Genomic DNA, 24,442 nt, shown 5'->3' on the forward strand with positions numbered 1-24,442 from the left:
CTGAGTTATCTGAGGAGGCTCTACATGCAGTCAAAGAATTCAAATTAGAAGGTAGAAGGAGGAGATCAGACCCAGCAGAGAAAACAGCAGGACATGGATTAGAGTGAGAGCCATGCATAGGCCTGCAGAGGCCATGCAGAGGCCTGCAGAAGCCTGCAGAAGCCTGTAGAAGCTGAAAGGAACAAGGAATGGAGTCCCACAACCCCACCCTGGAGCCTCTAGCAAATTAGTCTTGTCAACAACTTAAGAACTGATTTAAGATTTTTGACTTCCACAACTGTAGAAGAACAAGTCTGATCTTTTTTTAAAAAACCATTACGTTAGTAAAAAGTTGTTAAAGCAACTATAGCTAACTAATACAGTCCTTCATCCTGTTTCCAATACAAAGGATGCTCTTAGAAGACAGCTTTGGGGAGGTCATTAGGTCATGAGGATGACACCCTTGGAAATGACATTAGTTCCATTATGAGAGAGAGAGAGAGAGAGAGAGAGAGAGAGAGAGAGAGAGAGAGAGAGCGCCCAGAGAGTTCTTATCCTTGTTCCAACATGCAAGGACACTAGGCTAGCCCAAATAAGACTGTCCCTATTGTATAACTTCTCTCTCTACTTTGGTGGGTATGTTGAGAATCAGGGGTCCTGAGGTGGTAAACTCACTTGGGGAGATCCCCTTTCCAAATCACTTTTATCTCATCACAAGTAATCATATTTTTTTCCATAGGGAAGTTTGTTTCTAAATCTTACAAAACCACGAAGAAAATAAAAATTAGTCATAACCCTATCCCTCAGGAACAGCCTGCCATCATTAATATTTTGTTTTCTAAATTTGTTCTTGAGTTCCCTGAAACTAAAATCGCTTCTGACTCAAACATCGAGCATTCATTTTGAAGCCATTATTAGAAACTAGAAATGATGACAAGCCAAATAATTAAAATCAACCGCTGTGCTGTCCTGGAGACACAAACAGCAGCCCTCAGGTCTCTATATCACAGCAACAACTGTCAAAATGAGCTCCGCTCTTGACTGTAAGGAGAGGAGGATGGGAAGCCGGCAAGGGATGCAGGCTCCACTGGGGGTCTCCATAACCAAGCTGTGTGTGAGGAAGAGCAGCATGAGGGCTGCCGTTCATCCCCAGCACCCACGCAAAAAGCTGGGTGTGCCAGCATGCACTTGTAACCCCAGAGCTGGGCAGGCAGACGTGAGTGGATCCCTGGGCTTTACAGGTCAGCCAGACTAGCCTCATCACTGGGCCCAGGTCCCGGTGATAGGCCCTGACTCAGAGGGTAAGGTGAGGCTGAATGAGGAAAGTACCAGATACATCAACCTCTACAACACACACACACACACACACACACACACACACACACACACACACACACACACCCTTAGCACACCTGGTAGCCAACATACAAAGAGAATGAATCCTTCAGCTGTTCTGCCTCTGCTCTCCTAGACTGGAGGCAGGAAGCAGACGCACCTAGCCTTTCTGGAGCTGGAGTATAGAGTAGCCATGGACTAGGTCGGGGGGCTCCAGTACACACTGTGATCTTCGCTTGCTAAAGGAATGTGGCAGTGACCTTTGAGAAAAAGGCCCCATCTCACAAGGGGAAACACAGAGATGTAAACAACTGAGTATATGATGGCACATATCACACCAGAGGGAGCTGCCACACAGGCCTGCCGTCCTGACACTCGGTCTTGCCTCAAGTCCAAAGAACTGGAACTGCAATCTTGAGCCGAGGTCAACCTTTTTCCCTTAACTTAACTTCTCTCAGGTATCTTGCCACAGAGATGCAAAGTAACTAACAAAGGTCTGTGACTTCCCTGGAGTCAAGGGGAATCATGAAACCCAGAGGCTCAGAACTCCTTTGTCCTTCCAAGTGCCTGCAGGTGTGTCCTCACACTCTAGAACATTCCACAGCCAGGATGCCCATTAACAAGCCTTCTTTCTTTCTTCCACATCATGAGACAATTTTTTAAACAAAATGTCATCCTCAGGATGTACAAAACTGAACTAGCAAAGAGAAAAACTTCAAAAAACCACTGATTATCCATTAAGACATTGCGGAACGTCTTTCTGAAAGCCCGGGGTCTTGGGGAATGTCAAAGATGCACCTCAATTTTCAATAAACCAGAAAGGATGGTGTGAAAAAAGAGACCTTTTCACAGCAGCTGGAACTGGACAGGCTCTCAAAATGACTCTTGTCAGGGAGCAGCATGCTCCTACAGGAAGCATGGGTGAGTCATTCTCTTCAGACTAAAGCAGAAACCAGAGGCAGGAGCAGTGAACCCTGCTGGGAACTTCAGAGTCAGGTAATCTTTTTTTCTGATGGGGTCTCATGTAACTCAAGCTGGCCTCGAACTTGTTGTATATCTAAGGACCTTCCAGTGTGCTGGGACTATACCATGGCTGACAGGATGACACAGGTAACCCTGTTTCTGCCATGACGGGTATTTCACAGGCTGAAGGAGACTCAGGGGCCCTCAAACTTCCAGTGGGCAATTTAAGATACTGTGGGGGCATGATGGGAGCCCCCAACAGTGCAAACGCACTGAGGTCTTCTCTGGGCACTGCGTGTAGGGGTCCCACGTACAACGCCATCAGAAGACACACTAAATGGGGAGCTCTAGGAAATTAACCAAGGATGTGCACGCACATCTGACTCAGAGAGGGCTGAGGCACCAAGAAGGAAATGGGAGAGAGATGGGCAATGAGGAAAATTCCAAGAAAAGCAGCCTGCTGTGGGATGTATGGCAAATGTGTTGCTAATTAATCAATAAAACACTGATTGGCCGTTGGCTAGGCAGGAAGTGTAGGCGGGGCAAGGAGGAGAATAAAGCTGGGAAGTGGAAGGCTGAGTCAGAGAGACACTGCCAGCCGCCACGATGACAAACAGCATGGGAAGATACCGGTAAGCCACGAGCCATGTGGCAAGGTATAGATTAATGGAAATGGATTAATTTGAGCTGTAGTTAGCAAGAAGCCTGCCACGGCCATACAGTTTGAAAGCAACATAAGTCTCTGTGTTTACTTGGTCGGGTCTGAGAGGCTGTGGGACTGGCAGGTGAAAGAGATTTGCCCTGACTGTGGGCCAGGCAGGAAAACTCTAGCTACAGCAGCCTGTGTATGATCCCATCACAAAAACTCCCATAACTACAATGGAAATTACTAGAGAAACACGTGTCTCTCCTCCCAGAAAAAGAGCCCCGCTTAAAAGTGATCTGGGGCATGGTGTTTTAGGCAGATTTCATATATACTAGATATAATAACACAGATAAGGCTATACTTGGTGTCTTCTTTACACGAATAAGAGAGTATCAAGTTCTCCAAAGGGAATAACTTCATCCCTGCCGTGTTCTTTCTTCTACAGAACCAACACCAGGAGACGGCAGAATCACATCTACACGAACGAGCCTTAAGAGGAAAACACTGTCACCTTAGAGAGCCATGGCTGTCTGGGCTGCTCCCGTAACAGGGGCGACAGACAGGCTCTATGAACTCTCTATGGATCCATAAAACAAATCACCTGCAACGGCCCCCAGGGAAGACGACTACGCATGCTCAACTTTCCCCCAAAGACGAATGGGAATGATTAAGAACTCAAGACTGACAAAATCATGGTTGAGAGACCTGAGGAGCCTGGCCCACAAATGACCCTCATCTGTCAAATGCTCAGAGGGCCCGAACATAGCCAATGGCTGTGCCCATGTTTGGTAGAAGTCTCCAAAGATACCAGTTGGCATATTAGTCCCACTTCATCCATGAGAAAACCAAGCAGTATTTGGAGATAGACTCATCAGTGGATGGCAGAGCTAGAGTTCCACCATGTGTCCCTAGCAGCTCAGGATCCTTCATGCATTGATTTTCTGTAGTAGCTTTAGTGGTTTTTGATTTTATGCTTACCCGTGCCTTCTATTGCTCTAGAAGAAATATTATCTTTTAAATAAAACACCAGTAAGTCTTCTCCCATAAAATTAAATCCCAAGACATCAAATAAGTTGTTCTGTAATAGGAAAATATCTGAAAAGTACTCAGCAGGGAGAGGTCCCTACAAAGAAAGCACATGAGCGAAGTATGAATGTTAATCAAGGCAGAATTCCATACTGTTTTTTTTTAGTATGCGTGTGCAGTGAGGTGCATGTTTGTGGGTGTGCATATTTGCATACTGGTACGTGTGTGTGTGTGTGTGTGTGTGTGTGTGTGTGTGTGTGTGTTTATGTAAAAGCTACAAATCAATCTTTGGTGTCATTTCTCAGCTCTATCCACTTAATTTTTGATGGCAAGGTCTTTTGCTGGCCTGGAACTCACCAAATAAACTAGTTTGGCTGTACAGCATGCCCCAGGGATCCTCCTGTCCCTACCTCCCCAGTGCCGAGATGACAGGCACATGCCACCATACCCAGCTTTTTACCTTGGGTTCTGTGGATGAAACTCACACTTACACAGCAAACACTTGACTGACTGAGCTATCTCCCAGGCCCCTGAATTCACTACATCCTTTAGAGCATCAGTCAGAACTGGAGACATCCTGCACTTACAGGCAGCTCCCTCTATCCCAGCAATCACGGGGGTTACAGAATTATGTTCCACATGATTTGGTACCTGGTAACAAATATGTAAAGGAAGGGACTCCTGGGTCAAAATAGCAAAAGTTATTTAAAGCAACTGGAATGAGGAGGTGGAAAATGCAAAGATCATTCTAGACTGAATGACACATAGCATAGAGTGGCCTCTACTCCCCTTCAGATTGCACCCATGTCACTATTGACAGCTCCCCTTTTCAGCTGTGGGGCTGTGCGGGCAATGGCTCGACCATCAGGTAGGTGGCAGACAGCCCCAGGACCAGTCCTCACCTGGAACGTTGTGTAAGGTGATGGCCAGGATGAGCAGAGCGATCCTCCTCCAGCTGCTGACCCCAGGCTGCCCTGAGTTCCCTTGCACAGGTCCTGAGGGGGCAGTGCCCTCTGGGAGGGCAGCCGCTGCCACCTTCTTCCTCTGGTAGACCTCGCCATTCTCACTCTTGTCTGTGCAAAAAGAAGAATGGAGAGAAGGGGGCTGTGAAAATGTGCACTCCGATTCCTGGGCAGGCAGCAGCAAGAGGAAGCCCCCAAGCCAGAGGTGATTCTACATCCAGACTGCCACGGACCAAGCGTCTCCTGTTAGCGGCTCAGACACTCCCTGGGACAGTCATTCAGCAAGGACTCAGGAACTAGACACTCTGCCTGGATTCTAGGCTCTAAGAAGGATGAAAATGGCCACCTAAGGGGAGGGATGCTGGGGGGCTGATTCCACAGATTGTGGAATCAGGTCATCACTTTTACTTATCGACCTTGCCACACGCCAGTTGAGTGATGCTTGCTAACCAGGAGTTTTCACTGCCCTGTACTGTAGTTTCCTGACTCAAAACAATGGATCAATGAACATTTTCTGGAGGTTAAGGGGTTGTAGGGAGTGACAGAAGTACAGGTTGAATGTGTGTTGTAGAGATAGGCACTGGTCATGTCAAGTACCCATGGCAGTCCAGCTGTATGTAATAACCCCGCCTCCTTGCCCAGCCATGTATAATAACTCTACCTCTTTGTCCAGCTGTATATATTAACCCCACCTCCTTGATTCAGCTGTATATAATAACTCCACCTCCTCAATTCAGCTGTATATAATAACCCCACCTCCTTGATTCAGCTATATATAATAACCCCGCCTCTTTATCCAGCTATATGTAATAACCCCGCCTCCTTGTCCAGCCATGTAATGATAACCCCACCTCCTTGATTCAGCTGTATATAATAACCCCACCTCCTTGTCCAGCTATATGTTTATGATAACCCCGCCTCCTTGTTCAGCTGTATATAATAACCTTCCACTCTGTTCAACTCTTATACAATAAACACACTGAATTTCTGGGGTGCTGCAGCTTCCCCATCAGAGAACGCACCCTACACAATCCCAGCTTTTGACATTGGAGTGTCTGTGTGTTCGCATTCCTTCACTCCCTCACCACTCCAGTTAGATCAATCCCTGGAACCAAGCAAGGACGCGGCAGAGGTTTGTGATGATTCAACATGAGAAGACATGGGCGTGCTTGGGATATTCTCAGTGCTGAAAACACAGACTGGTACTGTTGGTAATATGTTCCCTTTCTCCCAGAACCTTCCAGAATTATGAATGTGACCCTCTTCCTGGTCACCCTGAGACTCAAGGGAACACCTCAGGTGTCAGGATCAGCCAATCAGATTCCCTCTCCTAGATAGCAGGGTGATGAAGCCCACAGTGATTTAAGAGCAGCTGTAGCAGATAGACAGAAGGAAGCAATGTGCCCCAGTAAGCAGACAGGCAAGCATACAGCCAAAGAGACAGACAGACAGAAATACATAGAGCCCAGATCCTGAAGAACACTCAGGGGCTGAGTTTCATATACTAACCATCTGAAAATTCCCCAGTTTTATTGACAGTATGATGGCTCAGGACCCAAATTCCAGCCCTTGGGCGGCTGAGGCAGAAGAATGTCAAGTGCAAGAACAGGCAGGAATACATAATACAAGACTGTCTCAAAAAAGAATTCCCCTGGTTTAGACTAGAGTGTTGCTGTTTCTCAGACAGTAGCCTTAATGGTGTTTCTTAGATGCATGGAGATCCTTGATGTTGGGAGATGGCGGAAACTTCACACTCTGGCACTATAGTCCACGCCCTTGACTGAGGGTGACAGGGACCCTTGACAGTCCTCCTTCCCATCTCCAACCAGAGAACTTCCTTCCAGAAGTGGGAAATTCCTGCTATGAAGATGGAAGCAGACCTTCCTTAAATCCAGTTTAGGTAACAAGGGGGCTGGAGAGAGAGTTCAGCATCTAAAACACTCGCCAATCAAGCCCGACAACCTGAATTTGATGTCTAGAACCCAAAGTGGAAGGAGAGAACCGACTCCTGAGAGCGGTTCTCTGACCTCCATGCTGTGTGCCCCACCCCACCGCTGTCACATGCTAAAAACAGATGAATAACATTTAATAGAAACAAAGGACACCTCTGTGGTCTCCTGGCCCCTCGTCGTGTGGACGATCTAATGCCTTCTTTGTCACACCAGCCTAGTACAGTTTGTCTCAACTTTTGGGATGATGACCATAAAGAACAGAGTCCCGTGGGGCTGGAGAGATGGTTCAGCAGTTAAAAGAACTCAGGTGTGGTTCCCAGTACTCATATCAGGTGACTAACAACTTCCTGTAACCCCAGCTCCTGGGGGATCCAAAGCCGTCTTCTGGCCTCTACAAGCAACGACATTCACACAGACAGACATGCAGGCATACAACTAAAAAAAAAAAAAGGTCTCTTTAAAAAGAGAAAGAAAGGGGAGGAGAGAGAAGGGGAGAGGAGAGGAGTGGAGAGAAGGAAAGAAAGGAGGGTAAGGCAGGGGAGAGCAGGGAAGGAGCATGAGAGGGAGGAAGGGAAGGAAAGCCTTTAACTGATCCTCCACAGTACATGACTCAATGCTGGCCCCTAGAGAAGGTAGGATCTCAGCAGCTCTTCCTAGGCAACCCTTGGAATTTGATCCAGGGTGTGTGGTGTTCACACTGTGAGTGTGAGTGTGTGTGTGTGTGTGTGTGCACACACACGCGCGCACACTACTGACTCTTGGTTCCATCTTTATGGTCGGACATATTAGGCAGGTTTCCTGAATGTACGCATGGGTATTTCTGGGCGTATGAGGTGGAAGTGGACTCATACATCTTAAGTTGATAACATCTAGATGACTTAGACTGCAGAGCCTGGTCAGGAGTCCCCAGAATTCCAAGCCCCCAGTCTAGAGGCATCATGGGACACTTCAGTGTTGTCCATGAGCCTAGCATCTGCTTCCCTGACTCCTCTTCCCGGATACCAAGGCTGGGATTCTCTTGTCCCTGCATATCCATAGATGACACCTGGAGGGCACAAACCTGGAGCCATGAGCTGAGCAAACAAAGCCTCTGCTGCCTGAACATAACTGGCCCTGTCCCATGACAAGCCCGGATGTCCTCTCCATGGTGGCGTAGAGCCACCTTGATCAGCAGCCACTTTCAAAAGCACACCGGAAGGCCGATCCAGTCTGCAGCCGAACACGCACAGATGGTCTGGAAGCGTGGCTGTGTCCTCCAGGATTTAAGACACATCTAGGGAGGTGAATATGGAGCTAGCCTCCTCTTTCACAGCCCGTGGGCCCGGCCACCCGAGGACACAGATGGCCTGCAGTCCCCGAGAGGGTGACTGGTTGAATCAAATGGGCCCAGTGATGGGATCTCAGGCCTCCGATGAATACAGCAATGCTAATTAACTGATCACCAGCCACGAGAGAGAGGGAATAAAACCCCCAGCTCTCACTAGAGATGAGTTCATTAGGATGACACAACGGGCAGATTCTCACCTACTGAGTGCACACAGCTTCAAATTCCCGAGAAAAGTTTTTGTTTCTAAGCCCTGTTACAAAACACAGTAAGAGGGATGTTGAGGGACCATGTGCTGTGTGCATCCGAACAGCACCAGCATGCAAATCACAAGTATGGAAGAAGAGGCCTGGGGAGACAGATCATTCAGTACAGCAATAACGTTGCATGTGTGAGGACCTGAGTTCAGATCCCCAGAAGCCTGGTAAAAGTCTGTCAAGAGACTGGCAAGATGGCTGCCAAGTTTGATTCCTGAGACTGATATGGTAAAAGGAGAGAACCAACTTCCATAAGCTGTTCTCTGACCTCCAAATGCATAACATAGCATGTGTGTGATTGTGTGCATGCATGTGCACACACACTACACACACTAAAATATATAAGCAAATATAAATTCAAGCCCAACAGATACCTGTAATCTTAGTGAGAGCATGATGGGACGTGGAGATAAACAGATTCCTAGAATCTCACTGGAGCTCCAGGCCAAAGAGAAAGCCTATCTCAAAAAAGTGGAACCACTAAGGAAGGACCAAAACCCATGGTGTCCTCTGACCTCTACACATGCATATTTGTACACACACAAGTATGCACATGCATGTGTGAGTGTTTTGCCTGCATGTATGTACGTGTATCATGTGCATACAGTGCCTATGATAGCCAGAAGAGGGCATTGTTTCCCTTGAAACCAGAGTTACAGATGGTTCTGAGCCATCATGTGAATATTGGGAACTGAACCCAGGTCCTCTGCAAGAGCAGGAAAAGCTCTTTAATTGCTGATCCATCTCTCCAGCCCTCAGAACTCAATTCTTAGAAAGCCTTGTTACAATGCATATTTTTAACTGTTCCTAATTAAGTTGATCTCTGAAAACAATAAGGAAGGGGAAATATTAGTAGATCTTTTCCTTCCATGCTCTCTGTGTGTGTTTATACAAGTAAAAAAAAATTAAAGGTGGGTGGGCAACATGTCTCTGTAACCACAGTGTTGTCTCCAAGGCTCATCAACCAGCCAGCTGAATCAATGAGTTCCAGATCTGGTGAGAGACCCTGTCTCAAAAAACAGGGTAGAGAGCAATCGAAGGACACCCATGTCAACACGTGGCCTTTACATACACACATGCACCTATAAACATGGACACTATGCACATTATATATAATTAATTATATTAAAGAGCATGTGTCAGAAAAGATATCCTCATACCCCAACACAGTTCATTCGTACTTGCCTAGCCCCTTGTCCAGCTCATGAATGTGGATTCTGTTTTCTTCCATATCTGGAGTCAGGGCTGTGTCACAGCAAGGAGAATGGATGAAAGGACCACAGTGTCTGCCATGGGACCACAGCTCTGTCACTGGATTATTTACTCTTCTATTGGTGAGATAAAACACCATGACAAAGGCAACTTATAAAAGAAAGCATTTAATTGGGCTTACAGTTCCAGAAGGTTAGGATTTATGATGGTGGAGAGGAGGTATGGAGGCAGAAACAGCTGAGAGCTCACATCTCAAACCACAAGCAAGGGGCAGAGAGCACACTAGAAATGACACAAGTCTTCTGGAAATGAACAAAGCCTGGCCCCAGTGACATCTCCTCCAATGAGGTCACGCCTCCTAATCCTTCCCAAGTAGTTCTACCAACTGACAACAAAGTATTCAAATAGATGAGCCTCCAGGGACCACTCTCATTCAAAGAGCCACATTCAGTTATTAGCTTCACCCAGCAAATGCTGCCACTGTACCTAGTTTCCTTGCTGTAAAATGTATGTGCTTGATCATATCTATGTAGTGAGACTGTTCCAACAACTGAATCATGGGAGTGTGGGGTATAGTGCCTGGCTCACAAAACGCACAACACAATCCATGGCCAGGTTTTATATTCTGCTATTGCACTTGAGAGTATGAAAGCATTTATTTTCTCTGTGATTTTTTTGGTGAATGTCCTGAGACGTTTTGCTTAGTTGTGAACCAATTATTTGCCAAATTATTTCTTTTAAATTCAAGCTATTACTTACGGTTTTTGGTTTTTTTTTTTTTTTTAGTGCTAAAAGTTGTAGTAACCATCTCCTGCCACAGGGAGTCACATTTTTCTGTTCCTTCCCTTCCAGAATGGGTACCTGTCCTGGGAAAGAACCCTTTCTGTGTGACATGATGCACCATGCCTTTAACTTCATGGAACATGGGCATCAGTGAAACCTGTAAAAGAGCTGGACCAGTCCCAGGAAAAGAGTCCAGTGCATGGGGAAGGGGTCTTATTCAAGTTAGGGAGAAACTTCACACACAGATCTGAAAGTCTCTTGTGTGCTTGGTTCTAACTAACTGCTGGCCAGCAACTGGTTCCCTAAACCTGAACCACAGGGAAGCTTATCCTCTGAGCATTTTACACATGCAAAGACAAGTGTATATTCATATGCATTTAAAAATCAATAGGAAAGTGGCTGGAGAGCTGGCTTAGCAATGATAACCCTCACTGTTCTTCCAGAAGACCATGGTTTGGTTCCCAGCACCCATGTCGGACAGCTCGCAATGACCTGTAACTTAATCTCCAGGGGACACACACACCCTTCTGACCTCTATGGGCAACTGTACTCACATGTGCACACACACACACCTAGACATACACACATAAATAAGAAAATAAAAATGAACAAGTAAGAAAGCATTTCCCTCATTGGCCTCTTCCACTCTCTTATCCACTGCCTCTTCAAACTGGATTTGGCCTCAAATTTGTAGAAAAGGATAAGGCTTCAAATAAGATGGGGACAAAAACAAGTCAGTTCTTGGCTTTTGATCTTCTGGGGACCTGCATCCAGAAGGCTTAGAGGACAAAATGGATTTCCACAGGGGTGATTTTTGACTTGGTAGTAATTTTGCTGAATGACTACCTTTGGGACACATTAGGCATTTGAGTTGTGGCCTAACTGTCAAGCACTGACAGGTGGGTCAGCTGCACAGTGACAATAAACTTGGCCTATCATCTGTCAAGAGAACAGTAAAAAGAGAGAAGGACACTATAGGCATCTCCACCCCATAAATGCTCTGACTTCACTGAGTCTTACCAGATGGGGTCCTTGAATCTTACAGAGCCCTTTGAACTGACAACAGAGAGATACAATGTAAGGATCTGGCATAAAAATCCATGTCAGAACATCCATGGAAGCCTCATCAACTGAACGCAAGCTATGAGTTGAAGGGACCACGACAGGATTGGGCTCTTTCCATCCACTTTGCCACGGGGTCATACACCTCACTCAAAACATCCTCATCTATGGTCACATTGCTGGTCACAAAATTATAAATGCATAAAACTGAAAGAACCATGGGAACTGACCAAGTCCACGGGAGAAGATGCAAGTCACCATGACCTCACTGACTAAAAAGTAATAACGGAGGTTGGCACACTTCCTTCTGCACACCCTAATGCGGTTGCACTGGGCTGAAATATCATATTATATGATGGTAGACTGCTCTTTGCTCCCACTAAACATAACAGAAGCACTTCCTCTTATGGTTAAATACCCTTTCAGGCATTGCCAAGCAATACAGATCAGTCCAGACTTTCTCATACCACTGGGCACCAAGGCTGCTTCTAAATTGTTTCCTTATTAAATATCACTGCAAACACTAACCTATGCAAATAGTCAGAAATTTGGGAGGAGCAGGAACATGGTGCCGCTGACACCACTACAAGCAGCATTTTGTCAATCTCATCGGTCATACATATCTCAGTCAATACTGGGTATTTCTCAAGAGTGCATTCATTCATGGGATAGAAGATATGGTATTTCCCTTAATTTGTAATCTCTGACTTCAAGTAGAGCTGCCCATCATTTGCCACATTTCATTCCTCTTTTGTGAGACGCGCTCGGCCCAAATGAGGCCTCTTTAAGTAATTACCACGTGATTGGCTAATTCCTCACAGGCGGGTAATTTTCCCATGATCCACTTATGTCTGTCAATGACTGATGAGGTCTGCCTGGTAGCAGCGGGTGTTGGTGTTATACCAGACAGCTGCATCCACAAGGCCGAGGGAGACATCCAGCAAATTGTCTCGGTTTGTTTCGGGCTCCTTGGGAACTTTCTGGAGATCTTATCATGTCTGTTCTAAAACACTGTATCTGCTTAACTTATGAGAACATGTCACTGAAAATTCATGGTCTCTGGTCATTTTCTCTCAATATTGAGACACATCTCTTTCTGGAAGCAGAGGAGGAGTATGGGTATCCCTTCCTTCCCTCAGCTTCCTGCCACACCTCCAAAAGCTGCCCTAGGATCCTTATAAGATTTGGCAAACAATACCAAAGAAAAACCTACTGACTGTGAACTGAGCCCCTGCTAAGGATGCCAGGCACAGAAAATAAAAAGCAGATTAAGAATTTGTTCAGCTGGGTATGTATGAATTTCAGATTAAGAATTTGTTCATGTAAGTACAACCTAAGCATTGCATGGGAAAACAGTTATACCAAAAATTTATTTTTGAAATTCAAATTTAGGCACACTGTATTTTCTAAAAAATTTGTGTGTGTGTGAACATGCATGCACTCACTAGAGTATATGCATGTGTGTGTATGTGCTTCACATGTGTGTGCTTATGTGTGAGTGTGTGTGTGTGCACCCGTGTGTGTGTGTGTGTGTGTGTGCGTGTGCGTGTGCGCGTGTGCGTGTGCGTGTGCGTGTGTGTGTGTGTGTGTGTGTGTGTTTGCACTCATTTATACAGGTGCCTGTGGATGGCAGAGCGTGATGTCAATTGTCTTCCTCAATCAGTTTCCAGCCTTTTTATTTATTTTGACACAGGGCCTCCCTGCCTGAGGGTCACTGTTTTGGCTAGACTGGCTGGCCACTGCATCCCTGAGACTTTCCTGTCTCTGTCCCCTCATCCCTGAGGATCAGAACTCAGGTCCTCATGCTTAAGCAGCTCCCCCCGCCCAGGCCAGTAGGATACATCCTATCTGACACCGTGAATTGTGCCCAGTCAAGGACCCAGGTCCTCTGAGGAACAAGGGTGGGAAACTAATCACATTCTGCAAGGAGCAGACAGGCACTTGCTGTGTCTGGAGCCTATTAAGGATGTTCTTCCTGTGCCTTCCACAGCTCCAGGCCGGAAAAGATTCCACTGGGGACGAAGAAAACTTCGTGAAAATAGAACTGAGTATTTGTCATGCTCTATTACTGACCTCTAGGCAGAGAGACATCTGGACTCCACCCTGGAGCTTAAGAAACACGACCAGAAGTTTATTTACAACCTTCTTAGCTACAAAGGGTATTTCCATTTATCACTCCAACAAGCACAAGCCACACGATGACCAGAGGTCAGAAGCTGCCCATGTAAGGCGGCGGCTCAGTCAATTTCCTGGTCTTCTCAGGAAGTGCATGTTTTGACAGGCACCAAAAGCCGCCCCAGCTGTACCTTGAACACTTATGAATAAGCAAATGGGTTCGCATAATTGGCAGAAATTAAATGTACAGCTGCAGAAGAGGCAGGCTCACTATTAGCGAAAGATTTCTCTTCCATTAAGCAAACCGCCCACTAAAATGTTCCTCATTCCAAGGATCCAGGTAAAATAATTTCTACTCTCAGGCAATAGAGCCCAAATCTCCAGTAATATTAAAAGCCCATCTATCACATCAGCTGTTCTATGTTAAAGGGACAAACAGCTATCTCATGGACCTGGAGTGACTCCTGGTGAGTTAATTATGATCTCAAAAATAAATCCTGGCTGGGCCTCAGAGATGCCTCTCTGCTCTTCCACAGCTGACCCTGAAACAGACTGCCCGATACAAGAGCTCCTGCATGCAAACAAGACCATCACAGACTCCAGAGAGCCCATCATCAGCAAGACATCTGCATCCAAAACGTCCTTGCAGGGCTGGGGAGATGCTCAGTTGGTAAAGTGCCTGTCACACACCCATGAGGACCTGAGTTCAAATCGCCAGCACTTCTGTAAAAAGCCAGGCATGGTGGTACACACTTGTGCTGTTTGGTTGGTTTGTTTTGTTTTGAGTCATCTGGAAAGGGAACCTCAACTGAGAAAATGGCTAGACTTGAAAGTTAACATATTAGACTGCCCAGGGACAAGCCATTCTAGGACACTTTATCCTGGACTATGCTCCAGTCCACATGTGTCCTCTGGGTAGTAAAAGCTATTAGCACCTGGTATTAATCACTTTTCTGTGGCTGTGATAAAACATCATAACCACAGCCACTTCTAAAAGAAAGAGTTTATTTGGGGCTTACAAATCCAGAGGGTTAGAGCCCATAATGGCAGGGACAGCAGGAGGCCGACGCAGCAGCTGGAGCCAGTGGCTGAGAGCTGGGGACTCACTGGAAGCTGAGAGAGTATACTTGAAATGGCACAAGTCTTTTGAAACTGCAATGCTTGCCCTCAATGACATACTTCCTCCAGCAAGGCCATACCGCCTAATCCTCCCCAAACAGCACCGTCAGCTGGGGACCAAGGACTCAAATGTCCAAACTTATGAGGGACATCTCATTCAAACTACCACACATCTTTATCAAATGTGCTGTGCCTACCCACAAGACATGCTCAGGAAGGAACCAGACCCCCTGGAAGGTCAGAAATCAAGCCTGCTAATGTTCCTCATAGAAGAAGAGGTGAGGAGGTCAGCAGATTCTCACCTCAAGGTTCCAGCCACTCCCTCCTATGACCCACACCCAGTTTCATTTAATTCCACCGCACTAGTCAAGTTCTGGATTTGAAGACCATCATCCCTTTGGTCTGTCACTGGAGTGAGTAGACATTGTTCAGATCTCCCTACCATTAATGCCCATTAAGTACTGGGCAGGCCTATGCCTGACCCTTCCCTGCATCTGGCCACCATGAATATACATGAGATTCTTTCTCAATGCACAGGGGAGCAGGAAGGGGGAAGAAACTTGAGATTCGAAGGCAGGGGCTGGAGAGATGGCTCAGTGGTTAAGAACTGGTGTTCCAGTCTCAGCACCCATACGGGGCAGCTCACAACCACCTGTAACTTCACCTTCCCTCTGGCATCTTTGGTTACCTGCACACACGTGCACACACACATTCTTTTTTATTTCATCAGACTAGGAGGTAAAAGTAACTGGGTTGCCTTGGCAGAACTCATAATTTCCTTACCTCAGCTAAAAGCCCTTTCTGAGAGGCTTTTCGCTCTCACAGCACATGGAGAACGTAAAAGAAAATACAACCACAACAGATGGACTGAGAGAAAAATGAATTTCCCAGACTGAGAGAGGCATTCCTTCACTCTCCTTGGGTCTACCTATCAAAACCGCCCCCTCTATTTTTATCTCCCACCCCCTCGCCTATCCTGTAAGTCATGACAACATCCATGAAAACTGGCAGCTCCTCCCATCAGAAGTTAGCCCATCCTGTGGGCTATGTAAAAATGAAACCAAGGAGAAAAGGGGCTGTTACAGCTTACTTTGCAGGTAACATCCATCACTGGGAAAAGTCAGGGCAGGAACGCAAGCAGCTGATGCAGAGGCCGTGGAGGAGTGCTGCTTACTGGATTGCTCCCCATGGCTTGCTCAGCCTGCCTAAGTATAGCACCTAGGACCACCTACCCAGGGTTAACACCCATAATGGGCTGTGCCCTCCCCGATCAATCACTAATTAAGAAAATACCCCACAGCCAGATGTTATGGAGGCATTTTCTCAATTGAGGCTCCCGCCTTTCAGTTAACTCTAGCTTATGTAAAGTTGACATAAAACCAGACAGCACAACAGGAAAGCCTCCTTTACATCCTTAGACACAACACTTATCCCCATGAAACTCGACTCAGACCTTCCTCCCCTTAATAAAGACAAAATAAATGAATGCATCCTGGGGCTTGGGTTTCTCCAGCCAATTCTACCTCCAGGCTGATGCAGGCATCCTGGGAAAAGTGGGACCCCCAAAGGTCTCAGTTGCTTCTGGCTATAAAGGAGCCTATGCAAGTGGACCCCAGTATAACTCCTGACATGGCATGAACATGCCTGTTCCAGACACCACCAACCTCTGACCCTACTGTCCAAACGATCACTCATGATCACTCCCGTGAGCAAGAGCCCCATGGTATCTCCATGCCAGCACTAACTGAGCTCTCTAGCCTAAGAGACTCTCCAAGAGCTTCAGAGAACGCCTGCTTTAACTCCTCACAGAACGACAGGGTCCAGTCAATGAGAAGGAAGGGCATTTGCTGGATGACAGGATGTCTCTTCATGCCCTAAAATAATATACATGATTTTCCTTTGAAGTTCATTAAAATAATTTGTTTCTTTTTTAAATGATGAGTTTTCACTGTAGTGTTCAGGGTGTCCCCAAACTCCTGGGCTCAAGGGGTCATCTTGCCTCAGTGGCCCAAGTAGTGGCAGTACAAACATATTGCAGTGCACCTGGCTAAAACACCATCTGATAATATTATACATCCCTAAACCATAGAGAAAGTTCAGAAAACACCAATAAGCACCAAGAAAAACTAAAAATTACTTATCACTCGGTGGTGACTTTCTTTTTAAACACTGGAACAAGTTTTAAAATTTGTATACTAGGGCTAACAAAAGGCTTCAATAAAGTGCTTGCCTTGCAAGGGTGAGGATCTGAGTTCGATCTCCAGGGTCCACAGGAGGAGGGGGGGGAGGAGGGGGAAGGAGGAGGAGGAAGAGGAGAAGGAGGAAGAGGAGAAGGAGGAGGAGGAGAAAAAGAAGGAGGAGGATGAGGAGGAGGAGAAGAGGAAGAGGAAGAAGGAGGAGAAGGAGAAGAGGCGGAAGAAGAAGGAGCAGCAGCAGCAGCAGCTATGAATGGTGATAATGGTGTGCACATACAATCCCTGTGCAGGGGAGGTGGAGATGGATGAGGCTTGTAGATCTGCCAACCGAGTCTACTTGTTGAGTTCCAGGCTAATCTCAAAAAAGAGAGTGAACAGAGTCTGAAGAATCACAGACGAGGTTAACCTCTGACTTCCACATACAGGCGCGCATGCACACACACACATACACCCCTACACATATACATGCACACACACATTTTTATACTAGATCTGTGCGTGTCCATAGGAACACACACACCATTTTTTCTGCTGGGACTTGTGATGCTGTTTCCTACAGAGTTGAAGCGTGATCTATAAATGCCCTCCTGCATCAGTGGTGCCCAAGGGAATTTCCTTTAGCATCCAGTGGTCAGGGAGCAATATGAAGAATTTCAAGGAGTCAAACCCCAAACCGAAACTAGATGTCCATTTTCCTTTTCTCTTAGAAAAGATGTGTGTTCCGTGTCCTAATGATTTCCAAGTCAGGCACAGACAGCTGGCTTCCAGTCCTCCTCCAGGTTGCGCCTAGAACAATAAAAGCTAGCTAGATGGGATTTATAAATGGCCATTTACAAACTGACCAAATGTTGTTTGAACTTAAAAGGGCTAATACATCATGTTCTGAGACATCGTGGCATAAATGCTACCCTGACAAGTGCTTTGGGAGCCTCTCCTTCTCCAGGCACAGCTTGAAGGGCATATTAAAGAGAATACGTGAGTGTGTGCGGGTGCGTGTGTGCATGTGTGCGCGCTCGAGTGCACATGTACATGCACCAGTGTGGGGCCAGACTTCTTTCTGCAGCCTGGGTTGTTATTACATTTACCAGTTTTCAAGCCCATCACTTGCCAGCTGGGTCTCAAGGTCCGCCACCTTCCACATTCACAGACATACCAAGAAAGAAGGGCAAGGATCAGCTCTGCACAGGATTCTGTCTACAGTTTGTATGGTGACTGGCACACTGGGAGTACTTTAATATGTGTAGCAGGGAGCACAAAAGCCAACGGGGGGGGGGGGAGGTATTTCCTGGGAAAGCATCCACACACCCACATGGAGCATTCTGCTCCTGCTTTCAGGGACATTATGATCTACTTTAAGGTTAAGGATGTAGTTGTACAATGTTCTATTTTATTGCTAGAACAACATTCCATATACACAAAGATCTACTTCATGGACATTCAAAGGTCAGCCAACTTTTTTTAAAGGTCCAGAAAGCAAAATGTTTGACTTTGAGGGTCATTCTGGATATGTCATAACTACTCAACTGCCTGTTGTAGCACAAAGATATCCACAAATAACATGTGGGTTGTCGTGTCTGTGTTTCAATAAAACTTTATTTGCAAAACCAGGTAGCAGCTCAGATTGGACCTATTGCTGACACCTGATATGGACATTTAAAGCATGACTTTAAAAAGATCTCATTTAGTTTCCTTATTTTTTCAGATCACTGAGTAAGTTAATTGCTTAGGCCCACCAAATGGATCAGCATGGCATAAGGTTTGAGGGAAAGCTCTTTCCTGGAGGGAGCAAAGGGGACCACAGAGAACGTGCTGTGGGGTGAGTGCCCTGCATTCTTCAGGTAGAGCAGCAGCCAAGACTGCAGAAGCTGCCAGGCTACAAGGTGAAACCCTATCAAGATGCTCCCCAATGCCCCAGGGTTGGGTGAGCTCATAGCTAATCAGCAAGGGCTCAGAAGGGACAATTAGCATATCACTCAGATGCACATAATTTACACATCATGAAGCTAAATGTTTGTGTCTAGAAAAGTTTGTTTTCCTAATTAGCTAAATACCCTCTCCCTGCAGTATTTTCATGCTATTAATGTAATCAGAGAATATCTCAGACCATGCAGGGGTAAACATCACTCAGATGCTCGGGAAGGAAGAACCACTGTAAGAATGATGGGCCCATCTCCCATCTCATGAGGATAGCACACCTGCATGTTCTCCGTGAACAGAACGTGGAGACAAATTGTCCTGTCAGAACCTTGAGGATCAAGGCTCAGGAGGAAAGGTCCATTGGAGCTGAGAGGTACGAGGGGGCAGTGCCTGGCTCCTCTTGAAGGCTGCTCCCTAGTTTATAGTTTTGTCCCTGATCTAATGCTTCTTTGGGGTGGGTGGGTTCCTGTTTTCCTTGCCTAGAACAGAACTTCTGGGAAGCCCTCTCTCATCTTTATAGTGAATCTCTCTCTCTCTCTCTCTCTCTCTCTCTCTCTCTCTCTCTCTCTCTCTCTCTCTCTCTCTCTCATACACATACACACACACACACACACACACACACAGAGAATAATATAAAAAGTAATTAAAAAGTAATATATATCTGCAAACATCAACTTAGACACATTTCCGCTTTCTTTTGCTCTTACACTCATGCAAAGAGAGGAGACAGATGGACAGAAAGACAGATGGGCATATGTGTGTGTCCACATGCTGATTATGACTTGGTTCAATTCACTGGTGTGGCAGTTCTTCCAAGCCCTCTCCTGGGGACCGTCATCAAAGCCAGGCATGGTGGGTCAGACAGGCAGGGGTCACTGCTGGCACAGCCAGTGGCCTCCAGTCCTCCCAGCAGACACCAATCAACAGTCTAGTGAAGCCACAGGAGCTCCTCACACCCTGGTCTTCTCTCTCCACTATGATTTCTCACCTTTCTTTTTATCCCCCCTGGTAAGTGTTGACGGAAGCAGGGAAAAGGTGCCTCTGGGGCCTGAAAACCAGAGTCCAGCTTCACTAGTTGATTTTTAAAGTTTTATTTTGCAAATAGTAACTACACATATCAATAGGGTCAGATGTCTTCACTTCCAAGCAGCTAGTGCTCTGTTCCCCTCCCACATCTGTAATGGAGCCCCACTATTTTCTAATCAAAGGTCTTTGGGGACTCCTGTGTCTCAGTTTCCCAACTTGCTATTTTGGGGATATGACACACGCAATAGACCTTCTGTGGAAGCTGTTCAGAGTAGGACCCCCTTGCCTAACAGGCTGGGAACAAAGCCCAGTTCTCTGCTTCTAAGATAAACCTGGGATGGATTTATAAAAGTACAATAAGAAAGACGAACAGTGTCCCAGCACACCTAATCTATTCACAATTGAAATCTACCTGTGGTGAAGGATAAAAAAATTGGATCAGGATTGAATTTGGTACAGAATTGTCAAGTACCATTAAATCCCAAATCTCCATGTTAGCAGAGGAGAACCATAGTCTGCCTGTAATGCAAACATGCCTTAAAATTCTGCAGTCGTGTTGACATTTTCAACTTTCAGAAAGGATTACCTGCAGCTAAAGATAATAGAGACTTTCCATCAATAAAAGGAGCAGGATGCTCTTTAAGGTGCTCTGAATTACTCTGGAATACAAAGTAACATTCTTTTATCTTTTCTTTCTTTTGCTATTTGAAATAGTAGATTTGTTCTTCTAATTAAGTTTACTTAGGGTAACACCGATACAAGTTTGTACTTCCTAAAAACATGTTCTGGCCAGGCAGATGTGTATAAAGTAGCTTAATTGCATCCCTGAAGCATGCTGGCTGGCTGCCTATGATCTTACTGTGATTGGTTAGATAGATAGATAGATAGATAGATAGATAGATAGATAGATAGATAGATAGATAAGATAGATAGACAGACAGACAGAATCAATGATGGATGGATGGATGGATGGATGGATGGATGGATGGATGGATGGATGGATGGATGGTGGGTAGGTATATACAATCAATGATGGATGGATGGGTGGGTGGATGGATTGATGGATGGGTAGATGAGTGGACAAATAGACAAAGGATAGATAGGTAGGTATATGGATGCATGGATGGATAGACAGATGTATATACACATACTCAAATATGTACATGATCTATATATAACACATATATATTCAATAAGCTTATTTATTTCATCAAGCCATTCAGTTCCCATTTCCCTGGTAAGTTTCTAAAGCTCATTATACATGATTTTTGAAAAATTTCCTCCTGTACTGGGTCTATGTCGACTTCATGAAATAGTGCTGGACTTTTGTGGGAAGAAAAGGCACCACTCTGGGGTCCATGGTTTTGTCTATAACAAGGGCAAGAAAGGAAAGAGCCAAGAGAAGCTGGTTTCTGAGAGGTGGGAGGGACTCCCCAGCCTATTTAGAGTGAAGCTCTCAGCCAAGGGGACACATCTCATTTTTTGTAAAGTTGGGGCTGCTTCATTTTCTATCCTTTTTGCTTTTTCTTACCTTTGTGGTGTGTTTGTGTGTGTGTGTGTGTGTGTGTGTGTGTGTGTGCACGCACATGTGTTGTGGGGGGTGAGATATGTGTGTGTGGTGTGTGTGTGGTGTGAGGTGTGTGTGTGTGTGTGTGTGTGTGTGTGTGGTATGTGTGCATGTGTGTGGTGTGAGACATGTGTGTGTTGTACATATGTTGTGTGTGCACACATGTATATGAAGGTGCCTACAGCTGTGCACCCTTTGAGGCTTGAGAAGGACCTTGGGTGTCCTCCTCTATCGCTCTCTACTGCATTCCTTTGAGACAGGGTCTCTCCCAGAACCTGGAGTGAGGCTAGCAACCAGCAAGTCCCAGCAATCCTCCTGTGTCCACTCACCCTCTGTAGTGCCAGAGTTACAGGTGTGCGACTATATTCAGGTTTTTACATAGGTTCTTGAGATTTGAACTCGGGTACTCAACTAGCAACTACCCTTACTCAGCCATCTCTCCAGCCCCAATTACGTAATCTCTACACCCAAAACTAGATACAATGTTGAGATGCTCAACTGACCCGGCAAGGGCGCCACTTGGATTCTGGGGCCCTCTGCTCTCTGAACACAAACCCAGTTTGGAAGGGAGCTGGCAGGCAGAGATATTTTGGGCTGACCTAATATTTCCTGAGCCAATGGAGCAAAGAAGAAATTGGTTCTGAGAGAGCAGAAATAAAAGAAATTAGGAATCCAGCCAAGTGGGACTGAGGGAAATTAGTGTAGGGACAGAAGAGGCTGCCCGATGCTACAGAGTGGACAATGCCCAGGGAGAGTATCAGACTAAATGAGGCAGAGCGGAAGCAGCATCCCCATGCTGCTCCTTCTCAGACAGGGCACACCAAGTACAGGAAGCAAAAGCCACCCAGCAAAGATGGAGAGAAAGGAGCCACACAGCCAGAGAGAGTCTGTCTTCTCTTGGCCTCCGAAAAATCCAAAACATTGGCTGAAAACAAAAGAAGGGTAGATGGTCTCGGTGGCATTCAAATTAGCGTTGGTTACTACTCATGTGAAGAAGGGTCACAGGGCCAGGAACCTGAGGGACAGTCACACACAACTATACATGTCCAACATCCTTCCCTCCCTCTATTTCCTCTCTCTCATACACACACACACACACACACACACACACACACACACACACACAAAACTACACATATAAAACACACACACACAACTAAACATATAAAACACAGAGATATACAACCACACTTACACACACACACACACACACACACACACACACACACACACAAACTATGTGGGGAGTCATTCTTAGAACCCATGTTCTGGAGTCCCCACATGTTACGGGCACCCTCAGTATCACAGTCTAGAGGAGTAAAAACAGCCTATGGAAGCACCACGGGACCTGTTATGAATGTGATCTTCCAGCCAGCCGTGGTGGCACACAACTGACTGTAATTCTATCATTTGGAGGCTGAGACAAGATGGTCGGTCACAAGTTGAAGTCACCTGGGCTATAGGATCCCCATCAGGACAAATAGGGATCTCCCGGGCTGAGCTCCTAAGAGCCCAGGACTCCTGCTAAATCTTCCCAGGGACTCTCCATCAGGGGATCACAGCCTCATGGCCTCAGCTACTTCCCTCCCCTAGGTGGACCACAGTGTGTGTGTGTGTGTGTGTGTGTGTGTGTGTGTGTGTGTGTGTATGCCCCCCCACACACACACACAAAGAGCCGCCACAAAGCACAGTTTTCTTTTCTTGAATTCCTAAGAGACACGGAATGGCAGGCTAGGGAGGTAGACCAGTCACTAAACTGCCTGACTCACAAGCACAAAAGGCCCAATTTGAAATTCTGGGCATGGAGGTGCACTCTTCTAACTTTAGCCCCAGAGAGTAGACAGGAGGATACTTTACTCAGTGAGCCCCAAGCCAATAAGAAAACTTGTCTTTGTTTTTGTTTTTTAAAAAAAATAAAGTAGCTAACATCTTAGAATCACTGACGTTGTCCTCTGGCTTTCACACTAGTGTGCACACTCATCCACTTGCACACACAAACATGAATGCACATCTGTACACACACACACACACATACACACACAGGATGATGGAATCTACAACCTTGCCTATGGTGATATTTTATTTGTGCTGAAATGTGATTTTATTTGTATGTTAATAAATAAAGTTGCCTGGGGGTCAGAGCTAATAGCAAGCCATAGCAGAAGTCTGGCAGTGGTAGCACACGCCCTTAATCCCAATCACATGACAGGCAGATCTCTGTGTGTTCAAGGACACCACCAGCATGGAGACACACACCTTTAATCTCAATACCAACCATAGAGACCTAGAGCTCTGTATAGGCAGGCAGTGACGAGGAGGTCATGTGGTTGGGTTTACAACCAATGAGAAGGCAGAACAGAAAGTCAATTAAAAAGACAGATACACAGGAAGTAGGTCTCTTTCGGAGGGGAAGGACGGCAGTGGCAGCAAGGGTTAAGAAAGAATTTGTCTCTGCTCTTAGCTACTGCTCTGACCTCTTGGGCTTTTAACTCTGCATTTGGCTCTGTGTTTCTTATTTAATAAGACCGTTACATCTACACTTGCCCAGTTACAACCAGGAACCTGGACAGAAACAAGGGTCAATGCAGTGAGACTCTGGAACCTATTTGAGAATCTTTGTCCTAGAGGAGGACCCAAGGGAAGCCCAAGGACTCACATCCTGGACATCTGTGTGCAAGTGGTGAGGGGAGCCAGCTCAAGTGTGTGCTGCCTGCAGGATGACCTGCTCAGTCTCTTTATGAGGTTCCTGGATTATTCTAATGCAGGCGAGCAGGAATGCCATGTCCTGTCCAACAGGGCTGTCTGGCACATTTCCTTAAGTCACAGAACCAAGGTACCTCTGAAAGTGGCCAGCCCTGACTTCCCACTGGTGTCTGTCCCACAGAGCCACCAGAACCCTGTGTCTACTGAGGAAGCAAGAGCTCACAGACTATGCATTGCCAGAGGCAGGTAGTGGGGGTGGGGTGGACTTATTGCACAGTGTGCTTGCTGCCATGGCAACC

At 46.1% G+C, this 24,442-nt stretch overlaps 1 protein-coding gene across 3 annotated transcripts in view; it reads right to left on the bottom strand.

The window, feature by feature from the left end:
- Slc39a11 (solute carrier family 39 member 11) overlaps positions 1-24,442 on the bottom strand; it is a 440,696-nt gene that overhangs the window by 135,156 nt on the left and 281,098 nt on the right. For all 3 annotated transcript variants that reach the window (XM_059272057.1, XM_059272059.1, XM_059272058.1), the window contains exon 6: positions 4,852-5,022. In XM_059272057.1, coding sequence (XP_059128040.1) covers positions 4,852-5,022 — 171 coding nt within the window. The remainder of the gene's footprint in view (positions 1-4,851; positions 5,023-24,442) is intronic.

This window comes from Peromyscus eremicus, chromosome 8a, assembly GCF_949786415.1.
Source record: "Peromyscus eremicus chromosome 8a, PerEre_H2_v1, whole genome shotgun sequence".
NCBI lineage: Eukaryota > Metazoa > Chordata > Mammalia > Rodentia > Cricetidae > Peromyscus > Peromyscus eremicus.